The sequence below is a fragment of the Nycticebus coucang genome, chromosome 2, assembly GCF_027406575.1.
Source record: "Nycticebus coucang isolate mNycCou1 chromosome 2, mNycCou1.pri, whole genome shotgun sequence".
Lineage (NCBI taxonomy): Eukaryota > Metazoa > Chordata > Mammalia > Primates > Lorisidae > Nycticebus > Nycticebus coucang.
Window position 1 is genome coordinate 166,531,983 of NC_069781.1, and position 10,324 is coordinate 166,542,306.

The window sequence follows — 10,324 nt, forward strand, 5'->3', positions numbered from 1 at the left end:
TCATTATTGTTTGACAGGCCCGGGCTGGATTTGAATCCTTCAGCTCTTGTGTGTGTGGCTGGCACCTTAGCCACTTGAGCTACAAGCACCAAGTCTGGACACTTGTTTTTAATTATTCTATCCTTTATTCTAGAGCATGAGCCTTCAGATAAAAGGGTAAGAATGTTTCCTGTTCTTTCAGCCATCCTCCCTCCCAACCCAAACTGAACTGAGTGGACAAGAGAGAGGAGTCTGGAGCACCTTGTGTGATGATGTTTCCGTCTTTCATGCCACTCAGCTGGAGAGAGGCTTCAGGCACTGTCTCTACCTTTATAGAAAGTCATGGGAAGGTGGCGCCTGTGGCTCAAGGAGTAGGGCGCCGGTCCCATATGCCAGAGGTGGCGGGTTCAAACCCAGTCCCAGCCAAGAACCAAAAAAAAAAAAAGAAAGTCACGGGAATGGAAATGGTTGAGAGGTGGACCTCAGTGTTGAGCATCCTATGGTTAGTCACTCAGAGGTCATTAATTGCTATCCTTTTTCTTGTTTTTCAGTGAACGAGATAATTGGGAGAGATATGTCCCAGATTTCTGTTTCCCAAGGAACAGGGGTGAGCAGACAGACTCCCCTCCCGGGTCCTGAGTCCCTGGATTTAGGAAGATCTACCGGGCTCTAATACCGCACACTGCAGCCTTGTGTCTACCACCAACTTCTCATCATGTTTCTCTCCTTAGACCTTGGGTTTTCAACTCTCCAGCCTTCAGGACTGGCATCTGGAGTTGGACTTACCATTTGTGGGGAAAGCAACATTCCTCCACCTCAGGCCTTGGATAGATGGTATAAAAGAAGAGGAACAGCATAGGCTGTTTGAGCTTTGGGAAAATGAGTTTTGCTTTTTATATTTAAATAGGATACTTTTATATGATGGGTGCTCTGAGTATGAATGCAGCAGGCTGTCCATTTCAGAGGTGCTGCTTTTGTAGGTCCCCTGGTTACTTAGCTAGGATTGGCAATTTGTACTGCTTTGTGGTCATTTGAAGGGCCCTTTAGTTTTGATGATATTTTAAAAATAGGAACTTTTGATAAAACCTTTCAGAGGCAAAAAAAAAAAAAAGGAAAAAAGAAAGAAAAGGAAAAAATTATCCCAAGCCCGCACCTATGCTTCAGAAACTCAACATGTGTCCTGAAGGCTTTCATAGTTTCATAGGAAATAAAGCCAAATGTAGCTCATACCTCTTTATAAAAGCAAACTGTTGTTAGATGAAATAAGAAGAAACCATTCCATCATTGAAGTGTTGGAATATAAGAAGACATTCCAGAGCATAGCCTTTTTGTAACTTTCTAGGTAATCTTCCTGCAGTTTCTCCGTACTGGCTCCATGTTCAAATTGTTTTTTTCCCTCAGGACCTTGGGTAGAGTGGCTGTAAGTAAGGTGACTTTGAAAGGTGGAGTTTTAGCTTGGTTGCTTTCATTTCCTGCTGTCCTAAAAACTAGTGTGTTCTCAGGTCTCAGAACCTTTTCCAGACAGGAGCATCTGTATTTGGCTGTTCTGTAACTTTTGAAGCCACAGTGCCATGGTGGCTTTGGTAGCATTACAGTTCTGACTCTTCTCTAGAGGCCAGGCTATGTCAAAAACTAAGCACAGCTGAACATCAGGACAAGCAGAGAAAATGCAAGGCTCCAAATGGGAAGATTTTAAGATTTACACAGGCATGGGAGGCTTATTCCTTCACTCTGTTTACAGCCCGAAATGATTCTGGCCTACCCTGCCCTGTCTGTACAACCTAAAAAAAGACTTTTCCCCCAAAAGGCTTTGAGCACACCCAAACACAATGTCCTGACCCTCCACACCAAAGACACCCTGGTGCTGCTACCATGAGACTGGCATCCAAGGCAGGGGCCAGCAGAAGCTCCAACCTGCTGTCTACCAAAGGAGATGCCCAAGTTGGGTACTTTTTTAAAAAAGCCTGCCCTTACCCCTCCCCCAATGCAATTTTATTTCCCGGGGATATTTCAAAGCCCCAGAAGTTTGCATTATGTTTCAGATGAAGTAAGGTACTTTCATTTATTCAGGAAGCAGATTTTTGGAGTGCCTATAGATGAGACAGTATGCTGGGCTGGTTGAAGGTTCGACGCTGTTATTCCAGGGGATTGTAGACCCTAGATACCGAGACTTAACTCTACTGAGGCCAATGTAGGCCTTGCACGGGGACCAGCTCATTACCTACCATATTTTACATTTTGTCAATAGGGTAGGAGCTATTTACCCAGGATGAGAAGTATGGTCTTAAGAGAAAAAAAAAAAAAAAACCAAAACCTGTTTTAGATTTCTCCCCTAAAAATAAGAGAAAAATATCTGTCCTTGAGCAAATCATTCTGACCCCTCTTGAAGCTGTGTGCTTCCAAATTTTCTTTGAAAATGCATCTTGCGGGCGGCACCTGTGGCTCAGTCGGTAAGGCCCCATATACCAAGGGTGGCAGGTTCAAACCCAGCCTCGGCTGAACTGCAACCAAAAAATAGCTGGGCGTTGTGGCGGACGCCTGTAGTCCCAGCTACTCGGGAGGCTGAGACAAGAGAATCGCTTAAGCCCAGGAGTTGGAGATTGCTGTGAGCTGTGTGATGCCACGGCACTCTACCGAGGGCCATAAAGTGACACTCTTGTCTCTACAAAAAAAAAAAAAAGAAAGAAAGAAAGTGCATCTTGTGTCACAGAGTATAAAATGGTAAGATTCATTTCAGGGCCTATGGTTGGAAGGTCGTCACAGCTTCTTTTGGAGGGTCAGGAAATGGGCCTCTCAGATGAAATTCCAGAGACACGGCCAGACTTGCCTCTACTCCTTTGCCCATAGTGTAGCTGCCTCATATGAGGGATCCTACAAGAGCTTCCCTCGCAAGACCCTTTGGGGGCTGTTTTGCTGCCCTCAAGAATAAAAGCCTCTATGATCCAGAGTTGCTATGCACCAAATTTTGATGCCTTTTAAATACCTTGATGCCTGTAGCTCTAGAAATGCTTTCGTATTTAAAATAAAAGTTAAATTTTAAAATAGAGCTGTATAATACTATGTAAGCAGTTTTATATCAGCTTTGTAAAAGCTCTGGTATAAGAGTCAATATTTTTTGGCTTTGTAGATAAGGACTTTAATTTTTATGCAACAGGTGGTATTAAAGCACACAGCCATTGTACTATGCAAAGTGATTTCTAGTAGCAGCACTCACCCCTTCCTTTTTGCAACCCATGCTAGGTCTTGGGTTGAGGAATAGAATGAGCAGCCTTCTGCTTACTGGAGATGCACAGAGAAACATGGCTGAAAACAGCTTTAAAAAGAACAGATGTCTTTGAGTTCATGTGTGGTGCTGCTGCCTAGGTTGCAAACCACCCTACCCAGGGCCAGCCACTGTCACCAGACCTCTGTTGGGCCTGGCTGTGAAGCCCTATTTTTGATATTCAGAACAGATCTTTAAGGCTCACACAGGCTCAGGTTCAAACCCTGTGTTTTATAAAATGGATGTTTAGTAAAGGAACTGGTTTTCAGTTATGTTTACAGCACTTGGGATTGTGTTTTCTTGTATATTTTGTATTTCAAAATCTTTTATAGGAGAGCATTGCTCCTTACACAAATACAAAGGGAAGAAGAGCCAGCAGTTCAGGCTCCACAGTTAATAGTGCTGAAATAATAAATGGTGACAGGTCAAAAGTCTCCTTAGTCTGTCTGCGTTTTCCTCCGCCTGGGGCTGGTGTGGAACCCCTCAATCTTTTAAAAAGTCCACTTGGTCAGGAACTTTTGTTTATTTTATAGAGAGGATAGAGTTCCGAATTCTTTCCGAGGCTTCAGTTCTGCACCCTTTAATGGGTACAAAGGACATTCCACAGTGTCTGCTGGGTTCAGGACAACTGGCCTTTCCAAGGTGTGCATGAAAAGTTGGCAGAAAAGTCCCTTTTAAAATTCAAGCCTGAGTTTTTGTGTGGGGGCCTTCTGCCCCCTAGTGTCCTCTGGGGATACTGCAGCATAGTCCGTCAAAATAGCCTGCAGTTTTGCCATCTGATATTCCTTGTGCTAGAGAGGGGCTAGCATCCTTAGGTGGGACCTTCCTGGCACATGGTTTCTGAGGTCCAAGTATCCTGAGTGTGGGGGCTGGCTCTGTCTGCCTTCCCCTCACCAGAGCAACCGGGGGGAGGTAGAACATTGGGATCTTTACTCAGAGGCCCATGTGGACCCTTGATTCTCCCAGGAGTCATACATTGAAGGTACCAGAACTTAACATTTTAAAAAAGAAAGCCTGCTATGGACCTGTCAGCCCCACGATATCTCTGGGCATGGGCCATAGCCAGGACAGACCAAAAAGCTCTCTAGGTGCCACTCAAGAGGCCCAGCTCAGGCCATCAGGAGCAGGTTAGCCCCATTCCACCTCTAGACCTGCATGCAGGGTCCAACCATCATCTTTGGGGTAAACAGGCAGAGGAATGAATGGAGGATGGAACTGGAGCTTGGGCTCATCGAGGTGCCTTCTGACAAGCCAGCAAAAAGCTAGCAGGTTGAGGGGGCTGGTCCTCTGGACGTAGGAGAGGCATGTTAGCTGAGGACATCAGCTAGCTCTTATCTCCTGGTTTCTTCACCTACAAACACACCCACTCTTTGGGGGTTTGTAACACAGTACGTGGAGGGTCACCTATAGGCATCAGACTGGTGTAGTCATCAGGGGCTAGCTGCAGAAGGAACACAGATTTAAGGCAGAGAGCTCTAGGTTCAGCCAAGCCCTTAAACCTTCCAGTCACATAATCTCACCTGGTAGGCCTGAAAGACACTGAGCAGATCCTTCATCCCAGCTGTGTATGGGACACCCTGCATGCGGACCAGGGCTCCTGGCTGGGACAACACTGAAGTGGGAGCAGAGGCCAGGGCAGCAGGGGGTGTGGTGAGGTAGCCCACAGTGGTAGGGGAGACTGGAGGACTAAGGAGAGAGAGAGAGGTTTAGTAGTGCATCCCACCTGTGGCCTAGACCAAGCCCTGCCTCCCTTCTCCCCTGCCTCTGCCTTGCGGTTAGTTTAATTCTAAAACCCCTCCCTCTACATAGTCATCTCCAATTTATTTTATAGTTGGCATCAGCCAGCTCACACCTTCCCTTCTCATCTCAGGATAAAGTACAAAATCTCCCAATACACCTTGGGTTATCTGGCCTAGAAGGGGATCATGAACTCCACCAAGGCAGGAAGGCAAGGAGTGGGACTATGGAGTTCTCTTAGTGGCAGGGTACCTTGGGTAGTAAGCTGTGTAGTTCATGTAGAGTTGAGTGGCTGGACCTGGGTAGTAGGCAACAGGGCTGGGGGCAGCAGGCACCCTTGCAGCTGAGAGCAGTGCTGAAGAAGGGTATAAGGCTGCCGTTTCAGTGGGAATGAGGGTTGGGGTGGCCTGAAAGGTGGCATAGGTTGGTGGCGAGAGGCCTAGAAACAGAAGTAGAAAGTGCATCTGCACAGAGCCCAGCAACGTCCTGGGAGGGGGCACAGAAAAGAGTCCCCACGGGCGGCACCCGTGGCTCAAAGGGGTAGGGCGCTGGCCCCATATGCCGGAGGTGGTGGGTTCAAACCCATCCCCGGCCAAAAACTGCAAAAAAGAAAAGAGTCCCCACTATAGAAAGTGGGAGCTTATAACAGCCTGGCCTCCCCAGGCTTCATTCTTTCCCAACCCCTGGGCACTCACAGGGCAGCTTGCAGGGTGGAGGGGACATGCCACTGCGGCCCAAGGTGCCCCCTATCAGCACACGGCTCATCTCCTCTGTGGAGCAGGGGACAACCTCCACGTAGCGTTCCTTCATCACCTTCTTATGGCAACGCTGAGCAACAGCTAGGGCCCGCTCTGCTGATGTCATCTGGATGAAGGCATCACCTGATGGCCGGCCCTGTGTACACATTTTATGAGCAGTTTGTTGTGTGCAAGAGCGCCTTAGCCCTGACACACACCCCTTATTTATGTGTGTCCCCACCAACAGTGCCTCACCTGCTGGTTGAGCACCATGTGCACACCATGGGGCCGGATGTCCACAGCTCCCTCCCCTAGAAAGCTCAAGATGTCTTCAATGGTAGCTGTGTAGGGCAGGCCTCGAAGGCGTACGCAATCCCTCCCTGTCCCAGCTGCCAGTTGGAAGGGGATGGGCAGCAGTGGGGCAGTCAGTGTGGGAAGGAGTGGACTAGATGCATAACGGTTCAGAACCTGTAAGGAAGGCAGCAAAACCTGGTCATGCCAAGCAGAGCGGAGGCATAGGGGATCAAAGGGCCACCCCTGGAGAACCAATACATGGAGGGTAGGGAGCCCTGGGTACTCACTTGCTGCACCTCAGCTGCAGTGCTCCGGAAGATTTCGATGTATCGCTTACCCAGCATGCCCTTGTGCCTACGTAGCGCAGCTTGTGCCAGCTCCTCACAGGCAAAGAGGGCAAAGGCATCACCAGTTGGCCGTCCATCAGGGTGGCGCACAAAGAGCAGCCCCTCAGCACCTCCTGTCACTGGGCATTCTGGTCCCAGGAAGCCCAGCACATCTGGTGGCCCAGCAGAGAAGGGCAGTCCCCGCAGCCTCAAGATCACTTGGTCTTCCCGTGACAGGAAACGAGCCACCTCTAGTGATGTGCCTGGGTAGAGTACATGGGAGTCACCTGCCAACTTCACCTGTGCTCTTCCAAATACCAACCAACACAGGGGAGCAGAGAGACAAGGGCTAGTGGGGAAGTAGGAGATGGGTCAAGAGCCAAAACTTGCTGAGGGCACACTCACCCCCTGCGATCTTTACAAACTCCTCCCCTGTGGCTTTATATACCTGTTGGTCAAGAGGGAACAGCCCATGGGTCTCAGGCCTGGCTCAGTTTTGCCCTGCCCCACTCCCAGCCCAAACCCCTACCTCAATATAGCGGACGCCCATGTGGTGCTTGTGTCTCTGCAGTGCTAGGTCCCGCTGCTCACTGTCCACAAAGTGGATGAGGGCCTCACCATTTCTGCGGCCCTGGGCATTGAGGCAAAGCGCTACACCACCCCTATGAAGCCAGTGCTGTTAGTGCCTCCTGGTTAGTGTGGGAAGGAGTTTTCTTGGACCCACCCCTCCTGCCACACTGACCTGGCAATGTTGAGCCCTTTGAAGAAGCGAGCCACATCCTGATCGGATGACTGCCAGGGCAACCCACGGGCTCGGACCACAGTCTCACTGTCCACCACATCAGCCTTGCTGCTGTGAGAGAAGGGCACAGGGTCAGAGCTGTCCAGCTGTTTTCACCCCTGCCCCTGCTCCCACACTCACCAAGGCCCTGTCTCGTATTTCTGCTTTATCACCTCAGGCTCCAAAAACAATTGACCTTTGAAAGAAGATGGCATGGGTGTCAGCAAGGTCTGGGTGGAGGGGATTTTCCCCACCAAGCTCTGCAAAAAGAGGACAGTTGAGGGAGAGGAGGAGGTGACAAAGATGCTTTCATCTTGCAGTCTTTTAAAGAAGGTCACAATTGGGATGCAGAACTTTGAGGAAATAGTAGGCAGACATCAGGCAGTGAGGGGAATCTTACTGCTGGGCCCTTTGAGCAGGTGAAGGATGACAGCCACCATTGTCTTCACTTCCCAGACCCCAAAGTCATCCTCTGTGGCATCTGTCTCCAGTCCCAAGTCTATGGGCAGAGAAGTGACTCTGAAGAAATCCCAGCATGAGAGCTCTGGGGCACCCAACATGAGCACTAATCTTGTTCACAACGGGGCCCTAGTCCCTCTATAGACACATACAGAAACCCACCATATACGTTTGTTTGGGCCCAGTTCACGTGTGTACTAACAGGTCCGCAGCACAGACATACACAGACATATGCACCCATTGCAAACCTATCCTAGCACAGTGTCACAAGGACACTCAAGGACTCAGCAGGTAATGCAGATTTGCATGTGCTGGTATAACCCACCCACCGCATGCACATGTGCAGATACTTATAACCTAAAACCACCCCTCTACCCAACCCTGCTGGGTCACAGATACCCTGTGCCATGGTGGCCACAGTGAGGTCCTTGGCAGGGCAAGTGTTTGGGTGTTGCTTGTGGAACTCTCTGCAGAGATCGTAGAAGGAGAAGAAGGTGTCGGGGAGCACCAGGTTCTGGGGACACATGGGAATGGGGATGAATGGGGGAACTAAGGTGCCCTGCCCACCCACACAACATCGGGGCTCCTAGGAGTCCTACAGCAGCATACCTTCCTGGAGGCCTCAGGGTGCAGGACCTGTCGCAACAGCTGCTGCCCATCAGTGCAGAGCACGTAGGGGCCCCCGCCCAGCAGAGCCACGTCCCTGCTCACTAGCTGGGAGAACTGGGGACAGGGAATGGGGAGACAGAAACAGATTCACAGCTGGGCGGAAGGAACCAGGGGTAGGAGGAAGGAGGCAGGCTGCAAAGCTGGTTTAGCCAGATGTTCAGCCCTACCTTGCCTGGGGAGGAGGAGGCCACGCCTGCTGGGCCTGGCCCTGTGTCCCATCCCCCTCAACTCCACCCCTGTTCCAGTCCACTGTCAACTGCTCCAGGCCAAATGAGGGCAGTCACACATAACCCAAGCCCCCATCACACACACTTCAGAAGTCTGGAGTGGGGCCAGAGCAAACACCTGGTAGAGTGAGACAAACAGGTGGGAAGGGGTGGGGCAAAGCAGGTTAAACCTGTCCCTGACCAGGTACCACCCTCAGACAGGTGGGGAAGGCCCAGGCCTGCCTGAGGCCCAAAAGGTTCACGGTCAATGGCAGCCCCGCCTCTAGGTCTGACCAACCAGAGGGGCAGAAAAACTCCAAGGACAGAGCTCCACACTTGGACACCAGGGGCAGCATGAGCTTTGACCCACACCCTATCAACCTGCTGGCATTGAGCTGTTTGTTCATAGAGGCGGAGGCACTTCTGGCTTCCCAGCCCCTCCCCCAGCCTCTACTTTCACTGAAGAAAAGACCCAGGAACCCCATACTCCCACCTCCAGCCAACTCTGTGACACTTTACTACTTCACACTGGAAGAGTAAGGCAACCCAGCTCTTTTCCAGCAAACTCCCAGTCTAGGCCAGTCTAGGAGCCTTCCTGGAAGACACTCAGCTTCAGCATCTTTGAGTTTCCTCATCAGGAACCACCACAGTTGTTGGAAGATGAAAGAATTTGCGCATGAAAAGGACTTACACTCATTACACTGAAGAAGAGTGTGATCTAAGGAAAAGAAAATAACAGTGGAAACCGCCTCCCACCTCAGCAAAGGGCGGGAGGCACCCCAAGCCTTTGCAGTCAGCAGGCAGGTTGCCCCTAGGCAAGATTCGGACAGCGCCCACGTCTGGCTAGCTAGCCGAGACAGGCCTACTCGAAGAGCTTACACCTGGCGGCGTCTACCTCTGAGGCAGACGCCGCCCTACACCCCCGCTCCTGCAACTCCCAGGCAAGTCAGAGACGCAGGCAGCATGGACCCATGACCTGTGGCAAAGTCTGGGCCTTGCGACCCTTTCGCTTCCGGCTGCTGCTCTGGGAGACCTAACCTGGCAGGTTCTCAGAGGTGTCTCAGCCTTGCTTCCCCCCCGCAGGCCGGGAACTAGGGACGGATCCCGCAGCTTGCATCCCCCACCCTCAGTAGGAGTGGAGACCTGTAAAAGTTGAAAACTAAGATGCCCCGGGAATGGCCAGCACGCGCGGACACGCACACGCAGGAACAGCTCGAAGTTTCAAACAAGACCCCGTCCTACCGCTCCTGCCAAGTTGGTCGCAGCGCACCAGGCCTCGCCTCCTGCCGCCTCTCCTGCCCAAAAATGTCCCCAAAGCCCGGCGGTGCCGCCATCCACCCTGGAACCGTCGCTCACCTGTTGCAGCACCTTGTCCAGCGGCTCGGCCCGCGCCAGGCTGTCGGCGCTCAGGCCGCTTGCCTCACGGCACTCTGGACTCAGCGAGGCCGCCTCAGCGCGAACCAGCGACTTGTGCAGTGTCCCCACCTGCGACCGGTGAGGGAAGCCGATCAGCTGCCGGGCCCCTAGGGCCCTGAAGGTCCGTGGGGAAACCCACCGCCTCCTTTCCACCCTACCTGGCGGCTTTGCGGCTCCACCACTTGCCAGACTAAGAGGATTAAGTCAGTCTCGTCGGAGCCCAGGTCTGGCCCCAAGGCACCGGCCGTCGCCCCGAACAGGACGACCAATGATCTAGGCCCCGGGCATGGGTCCGCGGTGGAATCTGCCTCGGGATCCGGGCCTGGGGGCGGGGGCTGCGGCGGAGTCATGGCAGCAGAGGTAGGGGGCGCCCGGACTGACGCACGCGGACCGACGAGGCGCACGCACTCACAGACCCACAACAGACACGGATCAGCTTGGGCGGGACGCCGTGTGTC

At 51.9% G+C, this 10,324-nt stretch overlaps 2 protein-coding genes across 10 annotated transcripts in view; one reads left to right on the forward strand and one right to left on the reverse strand.

Annotated features, from left to right (window-relative positions):
• Positions 1-3,674, forward strand: part of NFATC3 (nuclear factor of activated T cells 3) — a 143,104-nt gene extending 139,430 nt beyond the window's left edge. For 2 of the 4 annotated variants that reach the window (XM_053604677.1, XM_053604685.1), the window contains one exon: positions 531-3,674. In XM_053604677.1, the coding sequence (XP_053460652.1) occupies positions 531-618 (88 nt within the window). In that variant the 3' untranslated portion in view covers positions 619-3,674. Of the gene's footprint in view, positions 1-133 lie in introns of all 4 variants that reach the window. The other 2 variants (XM_053604705.1, XM_053604696.1) reach the window with 2 other exon arrangements.
• On the reverse strand, positions 3,450-10,249 carry ESRP2 (epithelial splicing regulatory protein 2). Of its 6 annotated transcripts, none has more exons than XM_053604880.1 (16): positions 10,025-10,249; positions 9,807-9,935; positions 9,142-9,168; positions 8,185-8,298; positions 7,975-8,089; positions 7,517-7,615; positions 7,258-7,312; positions 7,078-7,185; positions 6,865-6,925; positions 6,741-6,783; positions 6,297-6,598; positions 5,971-6,183; positions 5,674-5,872; positions 5,231-5,417; positions 4,762-4,927; positions 3,450-4,682 (listed from the first exon to the last, which is right to left on the reverse strand). In XM_053604880.1, exons 1-16 carry the CDS (start codon positions 10,214-10,216, stop codon positions 4,593-4,595), a joined length of 2,100 nt encoding a protein of 699 aa, XP_053460855.1. In that variant the 5' UTR covers positions 10,217-10,249; the 3' UTR covers positions 3,450-4,592. The 6 variants fall into 6 exon arrangements, with proteins under 6 accessions (XP_053460855.1, XP_053460820.1, XP_053460847.1 ...); XM_053604845.1 differs by having other exon boundaries at positions 6,865-6,997; XM_053604872.1 differs by having other exon boundaries at positions 7,078-7,188.
• Between the last annotated feature and the right edge of the window lie 75 nt (positions 10,250-10,324).

What these genes read in the sequence shown, in the direction of transcription:
- ESRP2 (XM_053604836.1), bottom strand. Translation starts at nt 10,216, where the DNA reads ATGACTCCGCCGCAGCCCCCGCCCCCAGGCCCGGATCCCGAGGCAGAT. An exon ending in TCTTCTTCAGTGTAATGAGT is followed by an intron (nt 8,299 to 9,141) that starts GTAAGTCCTTTT and finishes CCCTGTCCCCAG; the next exon opens with TTCTCCCAGCTAGTGAGCAG. An exon ending in TACACAGCTTACTACCCAAG is followed by an intron (nt 4,928 to 5,230) that starts GTACCCTGCCAC and finishes CTCTCTCCTTAG; the next exon opens with TCCTCCAGTCTCCCCTACCA.